The sequence below is a fragment of the Canis lupus genome, chromosome 37 (assembly GCF_011100685.1).
Source record: "Canis lupus familiaris isolate Mischka breed German Shepherd chromosome 37, alternate assembly UU_Cfam_GSD_1.0, whole genome shotgun sequence".
Taxonomy (NCBI): domain Eukaryota; kingdom Metazoa; phylum Chordata; class Mammalia; order Carnivora; family Canidae; genus Canis; species Canis lupus.
The window spans coordinates 16,395,284-16,418,386 of NC_049258.1; the positions used below are offsets into that span (position 1 = coordinate 16,395,284).

The window sequence follows — 23,103 nt, forward strand, 5'->3', positions numbered from 1 at the left end:
ATTTTATAGACAAAATGACGAGAAACAAAAGTATAAAATAATACATCACCCATTAACAACATTAACTAGATATAACAAATACTATTTGGCTGAAGTTGTTATGGATTTAAATGTGACTATGGAGTTCATTGCTTATATTCTTGTTCTTTTTTTTTTAAAGATTTTATTTATTTATTCATGATAGAGAGAGAGAGAGAGGCAGAGACACAGGCAGACAGAGAAGCAGGCTTCATGCCGGGAGCACGACGTGGGACTCGATCCCGGGACTCCAGGATCATGCCCTGGGCCAAAGGCAGGCGCTAAACTGCTGAGCCACCCAGGGATCCCCTATATTCTTGTTCTTTTGAATTTAGCTTGGCTATTCTGGGTGTCACAGGAGGATTCATTTAGCACACCATCTTTCTTCATTTGGTTGATATTGTATGCCTTGACATTATTTGTTTTTCATTTGGACAATAGAAAATCTGAATATTTTAATATTAGTTGATACTATTTACCATTGTAAACATAAATAGAAACATGGGCTATAAAATTTCTGTCATTATTTGGTTATAAGATGCTCATCTAGATAATAGGGGATTCTCATAAATACATTAAGGCATTTGTGTTTTCAGTTTGATGATCTAAAGAAATGAAGTAGAATGAACAGTTACTCTACCTTGTGGAATTTCACTTTGTTGGAATTTATTGGCTGTGAAGATTATGGGAGAAAGAACAGTGCAGGTGATTTCTGGGCTTCAGGTTTGGGTGACTGGGTGCCCTTCCACAAAGAAGGGCTATAGAGGGAGTCACAGGTTTGATGGCCAAGATAATGAGTTAAGTGTAAGGTTTGTTAAATTTGAGATGCCTGTGGGACAGCAAGATAGAGATGTTAAGGAGGCAGTTAGCCACATGTATCTGCAGTTCAGGAGGGGTGTCTGAGCTAAAGAGAGAAATTGGAGAATCTTTAGCATTGTTATGGGATAAATTGTGTGTCCTTCTTTTCCCCGAATTCATATGTTGCAGGTCTAACCCTGCCATACCTCCGAATGTGACTGTGTTTGGAGACGGGACCTTTAAAGAGGTAATTAAGATTAAATGAAGTCATATTCATGGGCCCTAATCCAATCTGATTGGTGTCTTTATCAGAGGAGGAAATTTAGACACACAGGATGTGTGTGCACAGAGGGATGCATATGTGAAGAGGCTGCAAGAGCATGGCCATTTATTTGCAAACTGAGGACAGAGGCCTCAGAAGGTAGTTACCCTGAAGTCACCTTGGTCTTAGACTTCCCAGCCTATGCCTCCAGAATTGTGACAAATAAATTTCTGTGGTTTAGGCCATCCAGTCAGTGGCATTTGTTATAGCAGCCCTAACAAACTAATATAAGCATGTATAATAGTGGAAGCCATGGAATTTATGAGGTCATAAGCTAGAAGAAAAGTCTTCCTCAGTGAGAACTCCATGGAATACTTAACATCTTTAACAGCCAGGTAGAGGAAAACTAGTCCTAAAAAGAGAATGGTAAGGATTGTCTGGGAGGTAGTAGAAAAATCAGCGCAGACTGATGGGAACCAAAGAGAAAGTTTCCAAAATGGAGGGGTTACTGCAGAGAAGGCAAGGAAGACAAAGTCTGAAAATAATGTTGGCAAGTCAGAGGACCTCACACAAATGCAGCTTGAGAAGAATAATTCTATTAGGATGATTCTGAAAGAAGTCATACTATAGGGGATTGAAGTTTGAATGAGAGGGTTGTGGGGGGGAATGCCTGGGTGGCTCAGCAGTTGAGCATCTGCCTTTGACTCAGGGTGTAATCCTGAAGTCCCAGGATGGAGTCCCAGGATGGAGTCCCACATTGGGCTCCCTGCATGGAGCCTGCTTGCTTCTTCCTCTGCCTGTGTCTCTCTCTCTGTCTCTCATGAGTAAATAAATAAGATCTTAAAAAAAAAAAAATTAGTGGGAGGGGGGAACAGAACAAAATTCTTGCAAGAAGACTGACCATGAAATGACGAATATTGCTCTATAAAGTCTTTGTATAATTTTTAAAGACTGCGTAATTGTCCATTTGACTGTATTACTTTCATGTTGTTTGTGTTCGTTAGATATTTGTTTCCTTTTTATTTATTTATTACTGTTTTAAATAACTGTGAAAAACATATTTCACTACATTCTACTTTGCACTTGAATTAGTTCCTTAGGCATAATTGCTAGAATTGCAATTGAATTGAATCAAGAGGTATAAACATTTTTAAGGTGTTTGTTAGATCCATCAAATCACTTTCTAGGAGGGATATACCTATTTATGTTTTCACATGCAGTGTGTGCCGATTTCATTACTTCCTAGGCAGAACTGAATTTCATGATTTTTAAAAACATCTTTGTGTTCTCTACTAAAGGCAATCAGGGATCCTTACAGAACTAATTATAGACCTGGAGCAAAGATGGTTCAAGGTGAGTCTGGTATATATTATTGGATAAGAAAGGAAGGAAGTGCTCAAAAAGTGAGGAAGGCATGTCAAAGGTACAGGAGCTCTGCTTGAAGGGGATCTCACTGGACTAATCAGGGAAAACTTGACTGTCAAAAAGTGGCACAGTAATGAATTATAGTGTAAAAAAATCACGAATCTGTACTGATACTGTTAAAAAATGAACTGAGGCATATTGCAATTTTTAAGAGTTTATTTGAGCAGGGATTGGGCATTGCCAAATGTGACATGATTGGAAGCACTACAATGACAGGAGCTAGGAGAAAGACTTTTATAGAGAAGAGGCAAAAGCAAAGCAAGCAATTATTTGCTTGACGACAGCTTAGGCAGTTGCCCTACTTGAAAAAGCCTGGGTGGTTTTTTGGTGATTGGTTATCCTTAGGTCTCAAATTCATAACCTCGAGGCATTCATTCCAGGCTTAAGTTTGGGTTTGCTTCCATGGGCTACCAAGGCATCAGAGCTCTCTCAGTCTCCATGGCCTCCTTGTTTAATCAACTGGATAACAGGAATCGATATTAAGAAAGGAAAAGCTATTTTGAGTACAAATGCAACTAATACCTAACAGAGCAGTGTAAGCAAAGTACATACTAGGCACAGTGATCTATTACAATAGATTGCCACACAGCATCACCACAATGAGAAGACTCCGTAAGAACCATAAATGTGCGCTGCAACGAAGCGGTTGCTGGGGGGGGGGGGGGGGGGGCACACCCAAGAACCCTGGCTTTCTCACTCAGGTAGATGAGATTCTCTGCGGAGCATGATAGTCCAGGTGCTGCGGCGGGGGGAGGGGTGTGATGGGGGCCGGTGGTAGTAGAGGAATGGAAGGGGAGGCTCGCGGCTCTCGGGATGATTGGCGAGGAGGGTGATCCGGCTTTCCTTGCACGCGTAGGAGCCTTCAGCCTTCGAGGAGGCCAGCTCCAGGAAAGCTGGGTGGGGATTTGCCAAAACTCTTGAGGACAGGACCTGAAGCATTTAATTTAAACAGTCTGTCACTATGGGTTTCCTTTCTGACCGCCCCGGCCCAGCCCCACGATCGGGGGCCGCGGGTTTGGGCAGGTGTTCTCCAGCTACGCGCACAAGGCTCCCGGCAGGCCCCGGGGGCGCACTACCGCTGGCCACCCCGAGCCACGCGGGCCTGGCTAGACTTCTTTGCACCCAGTCTTGGTGCAGCGCGAAGCCCGAATGAAAAGACGAGCTACAGAGCTCGCTTCATCACTTACTGGGGGTCAGGCACTGTGCCAAACGCTCTCCACGCAACATTTGACTTTATCCTAAAAAAAAAAAAAAAGAAAAAAAAACCCCGTGAAGTGGGTGTTCTCAGCCCCAATTTACAGTTGGGCAATTTACAGGGCAGGAGCTTGAAAAACGTAGTCATTTGTGTAAGGTCCCACGGCCAGTGATGGGAGGCGTCAGTCCCGCGGAGCGCGGAGCGCGGTAACATCCCACGGGGCCCACATCTTCGGACACTTACGGTAACCGCAGGGGCCCGGCCAGCCCGCGCCCGGTGACCCCGCACGCGTGATGCTCACGCGCGCAGTCGCCCTGGCGTCCTCGGGGAAGGCCGAGGCGGCCTAATCCGCCCGGCGGGCCCTGACGACTCTATTTGAGCTCGACTCCTCTGGCCTGGCCGTCTGATCCGAACGAGGCGCGGCCGGGAAGGAGGGGGCGGAGCCGGCGCCCGGGAGAGTTGCCGATTGGAGCGAAGGAGCAACAGGGGGCGGGGCCTCCGCGGGAAGCGAGAAGCCGCATCCACCGTGTAAGTGGCTTCGCTTCCTGCCGCAACCGCCGGCGGCCCGAGGACCCCCCCGTGCGCTCCGGGGCCGCCGTCCTGCGCCTGAGCCGGTGAAGCGGCGGCTGGGGAGGCGGGCGGCCGGCGGGGCCGGGGCGGGAGGCGCAGGTAAGGGAGGCGGCCTGGCGCGCGGCCGGCTGGCGTGGGGAGCGGGGCAGAGGGCCGGCCGGCGTGGGGGGCGCCGGGGCCGGGGCCGGGGCGGAGGGGAGGCCGGAGCAGACCCTGTGCCCGCGGGCAGCCGCCCCCCGCCCCCCGGCCCCTCGGACCCCCGGCTGCCAGCTGCCCCTGGCCCGGCGGGCGGGGAAGGGCGCGGGGGGCGGCTGCTGTGTTGCAAGAGGTTTCCGTGGAGACGCTTGAAGTTCCCGAGCCCCCCCCGCTCCGTCCCGTGTCCCCGAGCTGGTTAGGGGGGTGCCCGGGCCAGGTGGTCCCCACTCTGATGGCTCAGCTCGTGGTCTGTGCGTCCGCGGTGCCTCCGTGGACGGAGAGGAAAGTTCCCGAGCTGCTTGCAGAGCACGACGCCGGCAGTGGGCTTTGCAGAGGAGCCCCCGCCTCCTTAGAGGATGGACCGCTTCTGCCCCGCTTCTGCCCCGCTTCTGCCCCGCTTCTGCCCCTCGACGTCCTTCTGTTTCTCCCTGCGGCTGAGGAGGAGGCTTGGTTTCCCACTGGGTATTCTTTCCCGTGTTGGGGACGTGCCCGAGGAAGAGGGGAGGGTGGGATGCGATGGTGTCCTTAGGGGGATCGAGAGCCTCCTATCCCACACGGGGGTTGTTAGTTTCAGGAGGGCCAAGAGCTGTGGCAAGTGTGTGATTCCGTATGAAGCGGGTTGTTTATGTTTATCCGAAGCGTGCGGGCCTCTCCGTGTTAAATCAGCACGCATGGGATCAGCCCGTCCTCGGCCTTAAAATAAGGGCCCTACTGAGGGTAGGGGTAGTTGGCCTCGGGGTACTGCGCCCTCTTATTCCTCACTTACTTAAATCTGCTTTCCGGCTGCTTCAAAACCCTCAACTCCGTCAGGATTAAAAAATGACCTTGTTTTTTTTTTTTTTTTTTTTGTTATTGATTGTTCTCTGTTTTGCTTGGGTTTTTTTAAAAAAAATATTTACTTATTTATTCATGAGAGACACAGAGAGGGAGAGAGAGGGGCAGAGAGAGACACAGGCCGAGGGAGAAGCAGGCTCCCTGCAGGGAGCCCCACGCGGGACTCGAACTTGGGACCCCGGGGTCACGCCCCCGGCCTAAGGCGGCATCAAACCGCTGCCCGGGTTTGGGTTTCTGACTCAGATTGGGGCAGGTTAAGTCTCTTCTGTGGAGCAAGACTACATTCCCTTTTTCTTCCCCTCTGTGCTCTCCTTTTTCCTCTTTCTGGGAGGAGTAATACGGATCACGCGTGGTCTTGCTTTAGTGTATCTGTTGGCATGTTGATGAAAAATCGAACAAAAAAAATCTTTGTTGATGGAAACTGACATTTCTGGTCTTCAGCTGACCTGCATTGTTTTGGATATGTTTTTAAGTAGTTTTAAAAACCGTATTCAGAAATGATTCAGTTGATGGTTTTTTTTTTTTTTTTTTTTTTCATCTGCTATGTTTTGAAATTGGCTAGATCAGGCTTATTTTCTCTGCTTAACACCTGATTAGCCTTCATGTTGGCTCAATCAAGGAGATAGTATGTGATGGGTCCGTATATACCAGTGGCCACCAAATGAAAAGAGGCAAAGGAACTGGCATGTGGGAGAGTAGGTTCCTATTTCTAATTAATTGCTTATCAGCTAGCAAAGAGTCCTGGTGTACATCACAGATAGTTATTAAGCTGCCAGAGAATGAGAGTTGTAAAGCAGTTTTTTCAAGACCCCAGTGTCAGTATGGAATTTTTAAGGTGAACTCTGTGACTACATTTATGTTTCAGAGATTACACTTGCTGAGTGTTGTCATGGTAATTTTTAGTACATCTCTAAAGCTTATTAATTGGTTTTGTTTGTGGGTGACCCCAAGAAGTTATGCTGAGGTTCTTTATGCACATTGCTAACTCTGCTTCTGATGTTACTTGTGTCAAAGTAAAATGTAGACTGTTTTCCCAGGCCTGAGGGTTATTGTAAGCACATAATCCTTTTTTATTAGTGCTCTTTTTTTTTTTTCTTCCCCTTTTTTTCCTCCCCTCCCACCCCCTTGTGAGTCTACACTTAGTCAGCAGCTTGCTTCAAAATCCTTTATGCTGGAATATGGATTGTTGACTACTCTCCCCCATACAGGGTGATATTAGAGATCTCCATCTCTCTCTCCCTCCCTCTCCCCCTTTCCTCCTCCTTCCCCTCCCTCTCCCCCTTTCCTCCTCCTTCCCCTCCCTTTCCCCCTTTCTTCCTCCTTCCCCTCCCTCTCCCCCTTTCCTCCTCCTTCCCCTCCCTCTCCCCCTTTCCTCCTCCTTCCCCTCCAACCCCTTCCTTACTTCCTTCCCTCTCTGCTCTTCCTCAACACTCCTTCCTCTTTTTCTTCCTCCTTTCCTCCCCCTCCTCCAACCAATAAACATTATTGCCAAATCATGTTCAGGTCCATGGTTTCATTTCTGCTGTGTTTAATTAATCAATTATTAATCAGGCTGTGTCTTGAGTAGTTAGAATTCAGATAGGCTAGAATTGGAAGTCTATGAAGAGCTACAAAAATCAGTTTGATCTAAAGAGGAATTTCAGGATGAAACTTTGGGGTCTAATTACAGTTCTACCACTGAATGTGTGACCCTCCAGACTATTGTTTTAGGTTCTGTGTACATTGGTTGGCTCAAAGGTAAAATGTATTAATAAGTCTAGCTCTGTGTGACCTCCAGGATTTTTGTAAAAGTAAAACGGGGTGGTAGATATGATTTTGTTTTGTTTTGGTTTTTTTTTGTAGATATGATTTTGAAAGTGAAAAACATTTTGCGAATATGATGTCCCCTTTGTAACATGTAAATTAGATGACAAACTATAGCACTGTGATGACTAGTTATGCGTGGTTTATGGTTCTCATTTATTTGAGATCTTAATATGGCAGGAAACAGATACTGGTATTTTCCTGTAACCTCCCTCTGGTGAGGAATTTTAGGTATTTAGAAAAAAACCCTTTAAGATCTTCATTTTAATGTCTTTGTGAGTTTACTCTTAAAAGGAGAAAAGCCTGGTTCATGTGCTTAGAAGAAGAGATGATAGGAACAGCTTGTTGATTTAGTCCTTGACGTGATAAGACATAGCTCGAGTTTATACAGAAGTGTCATTAAGGGATGACTTTTCTTTCCTTGGAAATATTTATGTTTTACCTTTTTTTGTTTTTAAAAAATTTTTTAAAAAGATTTATTTATTTTAGAGAGAATCTCAAGCAGACTCCCTGCTGAGCTTGAGCCCAGATGCTGGGCTCCTGGTCTTATCTCATGACCCTGAGATCATGACCCGAGCTGAAATCAAGAGTCAGACGCTTAACTGACTGAGCCACCCAGGCCCTGTTATGTTTTAGTTTTGGGGGTAAGGGGAGAGAAAGAGCTTGAGTAGGGCAGAGGGAGGGAGAGAGAATCCCAAGCAGGTTCCACGTTCAGTGTGGAGCCCCACACGGGACTTGATCTCACAACCCTGAGACCATTTAATCAAGAAGAGTTGGACACAACTGACTGAGCTGCCCAGGTGCCCCTGCCTTACATTTTGTGTAAAAGAAAAAAATAGAAATAAGTTCAAAAAATTTTGAGGAATTAACATGCATATATAAAACCAGTTTTCTCCTAATACTTTACTTTTATTTATTTTTAAGATTTTATTTATTCATGAGAGACTCAGAGAGAAGGCGGAGACATAGGCAGAAGGAGAAGCAGGCTCCCTGCAGGGAGCCCGATGAGGGACTTGATCCCAGGATCCCTGGATCAGGCCTTGGGCCAAGGGCAGGCACTCAACCGCTGAGCCATCCAGACGTCCCTTCCCTATAATTTTAAAGAGCTATTGAGTAGCTGTCTTTCCAAAACGAATCTTAAAAGGAAAAAGATATGTTATGTCAAAATGCTTTTTTTTTTTTCCTGCTCACATTTATACTGTGCCTCCAAACTGTTAATGATCTAGATATTTTCTGTAGATTGAATCGCAATGGTGAGAGTTAGATTAGCTGTGTGATCATAGTTTCAGGCGATTGAGACCCTTACGATCTAGACTGCAATGTTTTTAATCCTCAGTTTGCGATGTGTGCTAAATCAGATCGATTCACTCTTTGGTTTTCGGAGGTCTGAATTTTCAGAGTCAGATTTTCCAGACATTTAGGGATGCTGTTTGGAATCAACCTTTGAGCTCACGTAGGACCCCCCCGTTTTTTGTTTTTTAGACTCATGAGATGGCCACAGATGATAAGACTTCCCCAACATTGGACACTGCTAATGATCTGCCGCGGTCTCCTACTAGTCCTTCTCACCTCACACACTTCAAACCTTTGACTCCTGACCAGGACGAACCTCCTTTCAAGTCAGCGTATAGTTCTTTCGTCAACCTCTTTCGGTTTAACAAAGGTAGGCCTTAACAAAGGTAGGCCGTGTTCTCAGACGGGGTCAGAGAACCTGCAGGTGTGAGTCTCTGAAATTCCCTTGTTCAGCTTTCAGGCTGTGTCTTGGCAAGAATGTGGACTGTCAACAAGGAGACAGCTTTGGTCATGGGCTACTGGGGTTTACTGCTCAAGAGGAGAAAGCTAGAATTTTCCCTGTAATCTTACTAATTATTGGTAACTGAAGATCTGAATTGAAAACTAATGTTAAAAAGAGGCATCTCTTTGAGGTTAGCATTTTTTCCTCTCCCAGCCCCCCTTCCTTAATGTTTCAACTCTCTTAAGTTCACAGAATGGACTTTGTTCTTGTAGGGGTTAATAGCCAAAAGTTTTTTTTTTTTTAAAGATTTACTTATTCATGAGAGAGAGAGAGAGAGAGAGAGAGAGGCAGAGAGGCAGAGACGCAGAGACGCAGAGACACAGGCAGAGGGAGAAGCAGGCTCCATGCTGGGAGCGCGACAGGGGACTCCACCCCTGGTTTCCAGGATCATGTGGAAGATCTGAGCCGAAAAGGTGGCGCTAAACCGCTGAGCCACCCAGGGATCCCCCAATGGCCAAAAGATTTTAATTAAACCCATAAAACTAGAAGAATCAGCATATGGGAGGAAATGTTCTTATTTTTCCAAAATTGAAACTGTCAGCATGCCTGTTGACTTAAACCCATTAGATTAAGGTGTAAATGTAGTAATACCAAGAGAAAAGATGCTTTTAGCTTAAAGATACTGTTTATTTATTTCAGGAAATTTAATATCAATGCAGTACTTTTTTTTTTTTCAATTTTATTTATTTATTTATTTATGATAGTCACACAGAGAGAGAGAGAGAGAGAGAGAGAGAGACAGAGACACAGGCAGAGGGAGAAGCAGGCTCCATGCACCGGGAGCCCGACGTAGGATTCGATCCCGGGTCTCCAGGATCGCGCCCTGGGCCAAAGGCAGGTGCTAAACCGCTGCACCACCCAGGGATCCCAATGCAGTACTTTTATTTAATCAACAGTCTGTGTTCCAAACAAATGCTTGTCCTCAAAAGAAAACTTCCCTTCCAGGATCCAGTCCAAGGTCACATATTACATTTAGTTTTCATCCATCTTTAGTCTCTCATTCTTTGTCTTTTGTGAGACTGGCATTTTTGTGGAACACACCAATTATTTTACAGAATATTTTTTAATTGGAATCTTATTTTCCTTTTTTTCATTGAAGTATAGCTGACACAGTGTTACTTTAGTTTCGGGTGTACAGCATAGTGATTGGACAAGTCTTTCCATTATGCTGTGTTCCCCACAGGGGTAGCTCCCATCTGCCACCATGCAGCACTATTACAGTACCACTGACTATGTTGCCTGTGTTGTGCCTTTCATCCCCATGACTTGTTCATTCCATAACTGGAAGTGGAAAGGTACTTTTTAAGTGAGCTCTTTTTAAGTAATACATTTTTTACCTGGAAAAAATTTAAAAAGAAATATGGCCTGTATATTTACTTTTTATTTGGGCTGTATTATTTGACATGCATTAGAAAATAATCCCTCTTGTTGTAAGGAATTTGAGGGTTATTCAGGAGAAATTTTAATAGTAGTAACTGACTTTTAGTAGTAGTCATATTTAAAGCCGTGTAAAATCTCCTATTAGTCCATTTTTAAGATGATGACTTTTTAAAAAATCTTATTGTTTACTTTTAGATTTACAGAAAAATTGGGAAGATAGAAGAGAGTTCTCATATACTCCTATACCCAGTTTTCCCTATTATTATCAGCTTACATTACTGTAGTATACTTACTATAATTAATGAACTATCTTTGACACACTGTTATTAAAGTACGTGTTTTATTTATACTTCTTCAGTTTCTACCTAAATTCATTTTTCTGTTCTATGATCTCATTGAACACATTATATTTAGTCACATTAGAGCCACATTATGTTTAGTCATTATTAGAAAGTAATCTTTTTATTCACCAAATGTTCATTGAGCACATACTACTACCCACTATTACATGGTTTTAATAGTGCATGGGATCTATCTCAAAAACAAAACAGATAAAAAAAAAATCTCTGCAGTCATGTAAAGCTTGCAATCTATTTCCTTTAATATGCTCAAGATATTTCTAATGAAAAGTAAAAAAACTGAGGATCACATATACCAAGGATGTAATACCGGCCTATAATTGTGCCATTTTCTTTGGATTTCTTTTTTTTTTTTTAATGTAATTTTTAATTACACGAGTAAATACATATATACATTATTTTCTGAAGAATTTCATCTATTCCTTCTCTTTGCTATACTTTGAGTCTTACTTTTTTCAAATAATGCCAAGCTTTCCATTGCTACAGAGCGAGCAGAAGGGGGCCAGGGAGAGCAGCAGTGTCTAAGTGGAAGTTGGACCAGCCCTCAGCTCCCTTCAAGAACACAGTCTGTGAGGTCACCTACACCTTATAAAAAGCAGCTTAATGAGGAACTCCAGCGACGATCGTCAGCCGTATTAGGTGAGACAGTATTTCTTGTTTCATTTCTCTCTCGTGTTAGATTTTTTCCAGTCACAGTGTTTCCCAGGTTGTTTATTAACTTTACTTTTCTGCTGTTTGGAATAGTCAGGTGCTCTTCAGAATTAATGAAACTGTTACCTTGGTAGTGAAAGAATTCGTTGGTACCTAAAAAAAAAAAAATTCTTAAGCATTTTATTAAATTTTAATTTAGGCCAAGCACAGATCTCTTGACTGTTTTTTGATAATTACTTGCTTGGGTTTCAGAAGAGAACAGTTTGCCACATCCCCAGGAGAACACAGGTTAGTTAAAACTTTGTGAATGAATTCTGCATCTGTTCTTGGGATGGCTAGTGTCATGTGGTGTGCATGCCTCTGGCTGCGGAACTCTCAACTCCGTTAGTGGGCTGCCACTTGCTCTTGGCCGTCTGTCCTTGTTGGGGTATAGACTGTCATTGTGGCTGGATAAGCTGAGCTCTTGCCTGTTTGTTCTCTGTCCTGGTGTACTATAGTCATCTCCTTCATTTTCATGTTCTTCTGATGAGTATAGGGCGGGGATCAGTACCTGAATTGAGAGACAAGGCAAAGTGAGTTGTTTTATGTTTTATTTCTATTAGAGTATTAAACTCAGCACAGTGGTTTGCCCTGCTCAAGGTGATAGAAGAAAGGCAGTGAGAGGTGGCATAATAGAGAAAGAGGTGCAGCATTGGAAGTCAGGTGTCCCTGAACTCCAGACCTGTCTTGTCTGGCCATTCTTCCCCATGAGAGAGATCCTCGAGTGAAAAGTAGGCAGGCACAGGTAATGGGTGTTGGCAGAAGGGTATCTAATAGCCGAGACTTGGTTCAGAACCTCCTGAGGACTGGAGCAGAGCTGGCTACATCACCTCTGCCTGTTTCCTAGGGCAATGAGCCTCAGCCTGGGTTACAACAGCCAGTTGGAAGGAAGAATTAGAAGGTGGGAAGGGAGGGAGAGGGAGAAAGAAGCTCTTCCTTTACTCCAAATGGTTGGAAGGAAGAGACCATCCCTACTTTAACCTTTAAGCTCAGTAAACGCCTTTGCATGTGAACCTGACCTATGCTGAATTAAGCATAGAATTTCTTTGTTTATGGAGAAGGACTAGACTCTATTAGGGATTACAAACTGACAGCCTGTCACACCTTGCCTTAGTGTTTGGATAAACTTAAATTTAAATATCACTAGGTGGAGCTTGTAATGTCTAGTTTGCTGCAATCCCCACTGCTCCTTCAGCCTTAGCTGCTAGAGGCAGTTAAGCTTTAGAAGCCTGATACTGACCAATCAAGTTCCTTTTTCTACTAAAAGGCTATAATTCCACAATTTACTAGCACTGTGACTTTAGGAAAATCATTTAATTATGTAATATCCATTTTACAAGAGAAGCACCTAAGGTTATTTAGGGCAGAGTGCTAGACCAGATTTTCTCTCAGGACTCTTTCGCTTTCTTCTGAGACCTGTGATTCTGTTGGTTCCAGGAATAGCCTTGCTCTTCCTCTTCTAGCGAGTGATGCTGTTCGTATTCTTTTACTTCTAAGGAGCTAAATTCAAGGGCCTTCATAATTATTTGTTGTCCCTGCATGGGAGCACAGCCATTGCAATCTAACAGCTTCATCTGCCTTTTTTTTTTTTTTTAACTTACAAATTATGGACACTTGCTTTATATTGTGATACTCAAGAAAAATTTGGTCATTCTAATACTTACACATTGTTTTCTAGTGATAACACATGAGGTATCTGCTGAAATTAGCATATTACTATTTATAGAAATACAAAGTTTTTAAAGTTTTTCAACATAGGTGCACTTTTGATAATTATTTGTATTACTCAGTTGTCTTGGGAAGTTCTTTGTCAATTTAGATTTAGAGCAGAACCTCTTATTTTTTGGTAATCCTTTCTGTCTCACCCAACCAAAAGTTGTAAAAAAAAAAAAAAAAAAAGTGTAAGTGATCCCTTCCAGTTTGGAGATACAGCGTTGAGGAGGTGGCAGAAAAGGGTAGGATTGGAGTTCTAGCAATGCTTTGGCATTTTTCATCAGTTTAGACCTTGTGAAGGGAATTTTATGGGTAAATTACCACCCTGTATGTTCTGAACACTGTCAGTCTTTGGGGACATGGTTATTAAAGTCCTTTCTGATCATCTGCTTCATGAGGCTTTAGGAACTCGGTCTGTAGGCTAAACTGAACTGTTTGACTGGAGAGACTGAGCCAGGTTAACTCAGCGATTGCTTTTTCTTCTGCTAAATTTCTAGCAGGTATTTGTTATGGCTTAGGACTAAAGAGCCTAATAAATCATTAATGAATTTTGGGGCCATTTAAGTAGTGTGTCTGTCTGAGGCCTCAAAACCGTCAGTGATCTTAGTGCTTCTCTTAGATAACTCTTGCTTGTGAAGCAGTGTTTTACATGGACTTGCAACAGCCTTGTACCTTTATAAAGACTGGTTTTAACTATCAATCCATGTCACTGGCTGGGAGAACATAAAGGCACTGTGCATCACATATATACCTTATTTTATTTTGTACAGGTATTAGAACGAATAACCAGGTTGCTTTTTGTTTGGTTTTGTTTTTTTTTTTTTTGGTAAATGTGGCTCAGACACAAGAAGGAAAGCAGAACCTACCTTTGGAGGTCATGACCCTCGTACAGCTGTTCAGCTTCGAAGCCTCAGCACAGTATTAAAACGCCTCAAAGAAATCATGGAAGGGAAAAGCCAGGTACTCTCTAGGGGCTTTAGAAGATTATTTATTAAACACTTATATGGGGCTTGTACTATACTTACTAAAAATGGCATAGTGCTACTCGACTCAAAAGAATGTTTAGTTAGTACTTCCTCCAGGTATGAACTCGTAGTTTTACATATAAATTCTTAATTTTAATTTACCAGTTTTTCCCCCCCTTTATAGTTAGTGCTTTTTGTTTTTTTTTTTTTTTTTTTTTTTCTTTTTAGTGCTTTTTGTTTTAAGTTAGTGCTTTTCTGGTTAGGAAGTATATATTTAGCCCAGAGTCAGTAAATAGTCTTTCATGGTTTTTTCAAGAAACTTTATTATTCATGTGAAGCTTTGGGGCCAAGCTTTAGTTTTTCTTCATGCATGTTTAATTGCACCTAGTGCCATATTTTTTTTTAAAGACCATTCTTCACTGATTGCATTATAAATCTTGTCATAAGTCCATATACATGTGTGAGGGTGTGTCAGGGCTTTCTTTTCTGTTCTAGAATTCTATTTTTTTCTATCCCTGAACGAATTTTCAAATTTTCTAGTTTTAGAGTAAGTCTTAATGGCCAATAATATGTCTTTCGACTTTGTTCTTGTTTAAGGCTGCCTTAAAGGTCATTTTAGCCTTTTCCATGCCATATGAATTCTCAAAATAGTTTGTCAATTTCTGCAGAAAAATCCTGTGTAGGATATTGATTAGCATTACATTCGTCCTTGAATCTTTTCATATTTTCAATTTCACATAATTGTTACTGTTACAGGATAGCGACCTAAAGCAATACTGGATGCCAGACAGCCAATGTAAAGAGTGCTATGACTGCAGTGAGAAATTTACAACCTTCAGACGCAGACATCATTGCCGCCTATGTGGGCAGATTTTTTGTAGTCGTTGCTGTAATCAAGAAATCCCTGGAAAATTTATGGGCTATACAGGTAAATGCATTTTATTGATAGTTTTACAGTTTTTAAAGGTCATAACTATAAAATAGTTGTAATACAGGACCGATGTTAAGCCAATTTTTATTTTGGGTTTCATGTGTGAGACATGGCGGGGACAGAAGCTAGGGAGATGCAGCTTTGCGTTAAAGGACTTTACAGTCGAATAATAAAATAGATGGAGAGGTTCATAAATAACTAGAGTAAAAGATAGTGTATCATAGATGCTAGCGAAAAACCACAGGAACATTAATATTTATTAGACAAGGTGGCTAGGATAGATTACTAATATATTATCACTATAAGAAATTTTATTCTACAAAATGCAGATCATCCCCAAGTTATAGGACACTGTACTTGAGCAAATTGCATCTTATTCATATTCTTTCATAAATTTATCAATATGGAAATTTTAAATTATTTGTTGAAGCAGAAAACACTAAACAATGGTGTGTGGATTTATACAGTGATTTGGGAGTGGAAGGTGGGCAGAAGTTACCAAAAGGAGGACGCTTTTTGCATCTCTCAAATTATTTTTGTTACCATGCAAATCTTCCTCTTAGCTTCATTCACTCCCCCCGCTTCCCTCCCCCGCCAAACTGTTAGGGGTTTAGAGCTCAGTCATCTTTTATCAAGATTGTGGCTATAGCCTTGCAAATAATTTTTTTAAAAAAGATTTTATTATTTATTCATGAGAGACACACAGGGAGAGAGAGGGAGAGGCAGAGACACAGGCAGAGGAAGAAGCAGGCTCCATGCAGGGAGCCCGATGTGGGACTCGATCCCAGGTCTCCAGGATTACACTCTGGGCTGAAGGCAGTGCTAAACCGCTGAGCCACCTGGGTTGCCCTCAAATAATTTTTTACCCTTAGTTTTTTCCTACCTCTAATTCCTTTTGCACACTCTGGTCATTATTCTTTGTTAAATGTTAATTTGAGCCCATGGGGTATTCCCCTGCCTAAAACCCTTTCAGAGCTCCTGTTACCCTGAGGATAAAATCTTGTTAATATGGTTGTGTTAGTTTCTCCAGGCTGCCATAACAAAATGCTACAAGCTGAATTGCTTAGAACAATAGAAATTTATTTTCTCACAGTTCTGGAGGCCAGAGCTACCATAATAGCTCTCACTCCATAGGTCAGGGAACTAATGTAGGGACTCAGACATTTGCTGAGAATGTTGATTCCAATTATATATTTTATAACTGAGGAGTAACCACAGAATAACCACTGAACCCACTATCCAATGGATCTGAGCCAAAACTCTGTTGATCACCTGACCTCTATAAGCCCCTGTTCTAACTAATAGATTATAATAAGATTTTGGGTCTCCTGGAATTAGACCAAAGTCCAATAATTCCCCAAAGGTTTGCCTGTTACCTTTTTCTCAATACACAGTTACCCTGTAAAAGGCTATAGGTCCCTTTGGGGAAGGCTGGTAGAAAGATTAATAGTAAGTTTTTGGCAGTGTAGCAAGGTTCTTCCTCAAGGGGACCCAGACTCCCTGCTCCATTCAAGAAATTCTGGGTCTGTAAATGGCTCAAGTCTTAGAATTAATTGAGAGGCCATGACTGTTTTTGATTTAAGTTAGACTCCTGTCCACTTGATCTAGAGTTCTTATACAAATCTAGTTAAGAATTTAGTAGACTGCCCATCGACTTCACTTCTGGGAATACCATGATCAGTGCCATAGGTCACTATAAGCCAGACTATTCTGATTGTTGCTTTGACTCTACTGTCTATTATAGTATCCATGCCCACCTTGTCATTGGCATGATTAAATGCCAGCATTTTGCCCCGGCCACCCTGGGATCTAATGGTCTCCATTGCATTTAGGTTTCCCAATTCAATGGCAGCAGTTCCCACTGTAATTTCTGACCTACAGAGAGGAGTGACCACAAAGCTCTACAAGGATGCTGGGGCTGCCCTCACAAATTTATTTCTCATGGTCATGAAAGGTATATGCTCCAGATCCTCCTGGTGTGAGTGGGTAGGTCTTACTTGGTAAAACCTTGCTTAACATTTAATCTCCCTAATTCTTTGGATCCCTTCCTTCATAGTATACCAGGACAGCTCTGGCCTTTCAACTTCTTTCAGTATAGTCCACTTTTGGTCCATGTTTCAGCCAACCAGTCAACCAATGAGACTGTTAGGGCCCCTTTTTACCTCTCAAACTATGTTACTCAATCGAGAATCTCTACTTAGTGGGCTCATATCAATAAATTCAGCTGGGTCCTACTTTATGTTCTTTCCACTCTTCTTCTATACCTCTGATATATATCTACATACCTATTCCCTGGGTTTCTGTCTATATACATTGGAAAAATCATGTGGTTCTTTTGGAATGTAGTGTACCTTCTCGTGGGTCACACTATATCTTACCTTTCAGGGCTTGCTGGGACTTGAGTCCCAGCCTGTTATAGTTCTAGAAACAAAGAGGGTAGTGGGAGTGGGTCCTGAGTAGAATAAGCAGTGTCTTGCAAGGTAGCAAACTCAGGCCATTTTGGATTTCTCAGACAAATTAGGGTTAATCTCCTCTGACGGGGTGCAAAGAAAGGCAAAAGAAGACTCAGCAGAATTTTGGGGTTTAGTGTCCCCAGCTTCATCAGGATCTTTCCGTATGTCCCCTCTACTTTTCAGGATTCCATTCCTTACTAATCAGCGCCCTCATTTTCACAGCAGTCATACTGCAAGATTAGTGATTCAGTGTGTGTTGTAATTAGCCACCTACAGGATGAAAGTCTTAGTTTGATTTTCAGCTCTGTGGCTATAGGGGATGATGATTTCTTTCAGGGAAGACATAGAAACTTCCAGGTAATTTGTACAGCTGGGAATTTGAATTCCTGAGTCATCCTTTCTCCCTTACCCCTCGACTTTGTCTAGTAATAGGAGCAACCAGTTAGTCTCATTATACCTGTTATTTTGACAAAAATATTCTAAGATATGAGGCATACCCACTTTATGGAAAGTGATCTACTTAATTAAAGCCAACAGATTGTCTATGTTAATTATATGTTAATCAAAAACCCTTCACAGTTTTGACTAACCAACCAGTCTCCAAGTTGACAGATAAAATTAACCATTGCAAATGGGATAATATTTGCTGCACACAGTTGTATATTATAGCCTTGAGTAATTGTCAAGTACTTAGAACAATGTATGGCACATAGAAAGGGACAAATGAATATTAAGCAGGTATTGGTGGCAGTAGCAATAATACCTTTGCATCTGTCATACAACTTTTTTTCAAGAGATTTTTTAGTTTATTCATTTGAGAGAGAGAGAAAGAACATGAACAGGGGCAGAGGGAGAGGGAGAAGCAGATTCCCCACTGAGCAGGGAGCCCGATGTGGGGCCCTATTCCAGGACCCTGGGATCACGACTTGAGCTGAAGGCAGACACTCAGCTGAGCCACACAGGTGCCCTGTCATGCAACTTAATTATATGTGTGTCTTTCACCTTAGCGGACCAAGTTCTTTGGTAGTGGAGCTATGTCTCCTCAATCTTTGTATCCCATCATATAATATAGGCAAGTGTTTAGCAGGCACTTGCTGATGAAGGTTCTTTATGGAATGAAAACTTTTAAGTTCAGGTTTGACTGTGTCCTGATCATTTTCATTCTAATAGCTGACTGCTTAAGGGAGATTTCCTTATAGTAAGAAACTAACCAAGCCTTTGTTGTGGCAACTTAAAGACCTTGCTGCAGGATGTGATTTCACTTTCTTACTGCAGTTCTACTTTGGCCTGTTGGTGGTCCTGACCCTCATTTATTCCAGACTGGATTCACTTTTTTTGGTCCTGTTTGAAATATTTATGTTTTTCCTTGGTTTTGGTATATTTCATCTGTTGATTTTTGACATTGGAAATGAGTAATGCAACAGGTGATACTTAATCTTAAAATATATGCATAATTTAACAAAATATATGCATACTTTAACAAGATTGAGGACTACATACTTGTAGTCTTAAAATGAAAAAAAAATGGGGTGCTGGGGTGGCTGAGTCAATTAAGTGTCTGTCTTCAGCCCAGATCATGATTCTGGGGTCCTAGGATTGAGCCCCAGGTTGGCCTTCCTGCTCAGTGGGCAGCTTGCTTCTCCCTCTTCCTCTGCCATTCCCCCCTTACTTGTGCTTTCTGGCTCTATGTGGCAAATAAATAAAATCTTTAAAAGAAAAAAAAATTAAAATGCCATTTACTATATACTTGGTTATAATTACAGTAAAATCAGAGTACAGTTGCCTTTAAGAAATGTTTTGTTACATGTTACATCAGTTTTCTAATGTTAATTGTAAAATAAAAATTAAGGTAAAATTGTTAAATAACATTTGTAAAGTTTAATTATCTGACCTTTTTGGTTTTTTTGGTACACTAAACTTACAGAATTACACATAGTTACCATAAAGTAGGATAGAGATGAAAACTTCGGTTTGGGCAGGGCTGCATTTTTTTCTAAAAAAAAAAAAAGACAGCATATGAAAGTATTAAATTACCTTGTTGTTTGTCCTCTGAAGAATATTTCATTGTCAACTCAACTTTTGCTATAGGAAAAGTTTAATATTTTCCCCCACATATTTCATATTGTCTGTAAGCCCATTTTCTATTTGTTTTTAAGACGGTGCCCCCTTGTGGAGGCCACTCAAAGGCTTCACAAAGGAGACCTAACATTTTCTTCCTTACTTCCTGCCCAGGGACAATATGTTGTAATAAACCATTGTATTGGTTTATTTATCTATTTGAAACAATTTTTTTGCTCAGACCTACTGTCCCTTATTTCATTTTTAGAACCTTGAAAAATGCTTTTATTTTTTTAAAAAACAGTCTTAAACAGAGTTTGCTGGTATCATTGGGTGCTAGTTTCTTAACTCATTAATAAATATTTGAGGTGGGATCCCTGGGTGGCTCAGCGGTTTAGCGCCTGCCTTCGGCCTGGGGTGTGATTCTGGAGTCCCGGGATCGAGTCCCGCGTCGGGCTCCCTGCGTGGAGCCTGCTTCTCCCTCTGCCTCTCTCTCTCTGGTCTCTCATGAATACATAAATAAAATCTTTAAAAAAAAAAAAATAAATATTTGAGGTAATTTGAATGCCTGGATGAATTTATCATAATAATGGTTTTTAAAATACATAAATGAACCAGTAAAATTGTTTTGCATTTTGAAAACATTGTTTTTGGTAGTCTTGACTTGAAAACGTTTTCCGTTACTTGAAAAACTATTAACCCAAGGATTTAATGTGTTCTGTTAGGTAACCTATTATCATTTTTTAAGTTAATTTTCTTGTTTTGTTTTCCATCCTAGGGGACCTCCGAGCTTGTACATACTGTAGAAAAATAGCCTTAAGTTATGCTCACTCCACAGACAGTAATTCCATTGGGGAAGACTTGAATGCTCTCTCAGATTCCGCATCCTCTGTATCTGTACTTGATCCAGGTGAACCTCGAACACCTGTCGGAAGCAGAAAAGCCAGCCGCAACATATTTCTAGAGGATGATTTTGCCTGGCAAAGGTAATATCACTTAAAGACAATTTCATTTATATTTGAGAAATACAGATAGTCTTGTGACCCATGAGTGGCTTCAGTTAATATTTATCTTCTTTGAATTATTTCCTATGAATTCCCCTCCTTTTTTTTTTATTTTTAAATTTTTATTTATTTATGATAGTCACAGAGAGAGAGAGAGAGAGAGAGAGGCAGAGACACAGGCAGAGGGAGAGGGAGAAGCAGGCTCCATGCACCAGGAGCCCAACGTGGGATTCGATCCCGGGTCTCCAGGATCGCGCCCTGGGCCAAAGGCAGGCGCTAAACCGCTGCGCCACCCCGGGTTCCCTCCCCTCCTTTTCCTTTGGCTTGCTTCCAGAAGGATCACAGAATGTTTACAGATAGTGATTATACTGACTAATTAGAATGTAAGATCTACGATTAGAGAGACTTCTATTATTATTGTTCACTGTTCTACCCACTGGCAACAGAGTGTATGGCATATATATGCTCTGGATAATGTTTGTTGAATAGGCAACAAAAGTGATTGAGATTAATAATTTCTAAGGTAGCCTTTTTAGAGAAAGAAAATGCTCATAAACTTTGTATTCATATTGTTTGTAAATGAAATTAGATTTTTTCTTCCCTAAGTAACATTTTTTTTCCTTCTAAGGATCATGTTTTTCTGTAGGTCTAAATATGTATACTGCCTGCTGGTGAAGGATTTTACTGACTCTTGCAAGTTACATGGAAGTGTTTGAATTACGGTCCTAGATTTATCAGTTTCTGATTGTTTTCTTTTTCTAGCTAAGTTATATTCTTCTAAATAATACTAAATCTGGCCATATCAAAGAGCATAGAGTTTTAATTAACCTCGTTCCAATAAGTTACTTTATCGATCACCCCTTAAAGGTGTGACGAATTAATAGGTAACCAACGAATTTAAACAGAAGTCAAGAATGAATTATAGCTACAGTCTACATATATGACTCTCAGGGACATAATGTGGAACAGAAAAGAAAGGTGTGTGTACGTATATTACATACCTATATATACACGTTTGTGTACATATGTTATATACACACACACACACACACACAGTGATTACTTATGAAGTTAAAAAGTACACAAACCCACTGTCCATATACAGATGTGCTAAACTTAAAGGAAAGGAAGAGAATGATAAATATAAAATTGCCAGTAGTAGTTTCCTTGAGGGCTCAGAGTGGAATAGGATTGGGTAGGGGAATACAGGCATTTCAGAGTCATTGCTAATGGTACATTGGTATTTGTGGCATCATGATTCTTTATATATTATGTATATTTTAAAAATTTTAAAAATTGATTCTACATTTAATAGAGCAATAAAAAAGTATAGGGATTCTCACCTCTTTCTTACTTTAGCTAGTAATGCCTTTTAGGTGTACCTGGCCTTGTGTGAGTCCATAATTGGCAAATTTCCTCTAATAAACTAGATTTGAAAGCTTTCTGAGAGATGTCAAAGATAGAATAATTTTAGTTCTGTGCTAATTGTTTCATGTTCATTTTCTTTTAGTTATCATTATCTCTGGGTAGGCATAGCTTTCTTCTTTTGAACAGATGTAGAAGCTGAGGTTTAGAGGAATTAACTAATAGACCTGAGGTCATACAGCTAGTGAGAGAAAGGGAGAGCCTGTACTTGAACCAAAGTCTGACTCTGCAGTGCTATTCCAGTGGGCTATGTGAACTGAAAATAAAATACTTGAATTCAGAACTTCCTCCCCAAATCCTCCCAATTCTGTGTATATTATGGATGAATGAGCTCTGTAAGTACCGATCCAACCAATGTTATTATTTTAAGAGCGTATCATATACTTAATAAACTACCAGTTTTTTGGCAGTTGATGTAGTTAATATAAAAACCATAGTTTCTACCTTAATTAAAAGAAGAAAACAAAACTGACCCATAATCTCATTATTGCAGGGGAAAACAATCAGCTTTTAAATGTTAAAGCGCTTCATTGAAATTGGATTTACTTGTTCCTGTCCCAAATTATCTCAGTATTTTTCTTCTTTCTTTGTAGTTTGATTCATCCAGACTCCTCAAATACTCCTCTTTCAACAAGACTTGTATCTGTTCAAGAGGATGCTGGGAAATCTCCTGCTCGAAATAGGTAAACTGCCAAATGAAATCTTGGTATTCTGTATTTGATTTTTCTTTCTTTCATGGTAATGAGAAGAGCAAACAGATAAAAATGGGGTAGTATTATTATACTTTCTTAGCTCCAAAAGCTGAATTAAACTATGTTTTGCCTTTTTGCTAGTCAGCTCTGGCTTGCATTCCTTCAGTATCTCTTTTTCAGTGTTTTCCACTGGCTTCAGGTCTCTGCTGGCTTCAGAGGAAGCCTACAGTCTTATTTTCTATTATATAGCGAAGAGAGGAGTTAAATGGGCACTTCCTCAGTTCTTACCACCACTTACCAACTTAATAACATTTAGAGTGCATCAGTTTTCTTTTTTTCTGCCTCTTATCCAAGCTAATTTTCCGTTTGTATTATGGATCCCATCTCTTCTCATTTTTTATTAATTATCCTATTGATGTTTGTACCTTCTACCTCCCCTTGCTGACTCCTTATGGTTGTCATTTAAGCAAACTTAGATCACCTCTTAAAAACAACAACAAAAAAAAAAAAAAAAAAAAAAAAAAATTAAAAATAAAAA

At 41.1% G+C, this 23,103-nt stretch overlaps 1 protein-coding gene and 1 long non-coding RNA gene across 6 annotated transcripts in view; one reads left to right on the forward strand and one right to left on the reverse strand.

Annotated features, from left to right (window-relative positions):
- Positions 1–2,641: 2,641 nt before the first annotated feature.
- LOC106558325 lies at positions 2,642–4,225 on the reverse strand. Its single transcript, XR_005385319.1, has 4 exons — positions 3,942–4,225; positions 3,691–3,741; positions 3,201–3,433; positions 2,642–2,962 (listed from the first exon to the last, which is right to left on the reverse strand). It is a non-coding gene; the product is annotated as an uncharacterized LOC106558325 (long non-coding RNA).
- The window catches only part of PIKFYVE (phosphoinositide kinase, FYVE-type zinc finger containing), an 83,315-nt gene continuing 64,329 nt past the window's right edge, over positions 4,118–23,103 (forward strand). For 3 of the 5 annotated variants that reach the window (XM_038585585.1, XM_038585588.1, XM_038585589.1), the window contains exons 1-8: positions 4,259–4,367; positions 8,583–8,763; positions 11,121–11,273; positions 11,538–11,573; positions 13,879–13,997; positions 14,759–14,930; positions 20,223–20,430; positions 22,467–22,556. In XM_038585585.1, the coding sequence (XP_038441513.1) occupies positions 8,592–8,763; positions 11,121–11,273; positions 11,538–11,573; positions 13,879–13,997; positions 14,759–14,930; positions 20,223–20,430; positions 22,467–22,556 (950 nt within the window). In that variant the 5' untranslated portion in view covers positions 4,259–4,367; positions 8,583–8,591. Of the gene's footprint in view, positions 4,227–4,258; positions 4,368–8,582; positions 8,764–11,120; positions 11,274–11,537; positions 11,574–13,878; positions 13,998–14,758; positions 14,931–20,222; positions 20,431–22,466; positions 22,557–23,103 lie in introns of those variants that run through there. The other 2 variants (XM_038585586.1, XM_038585587.1) reach the window with 2 other exon arrangements.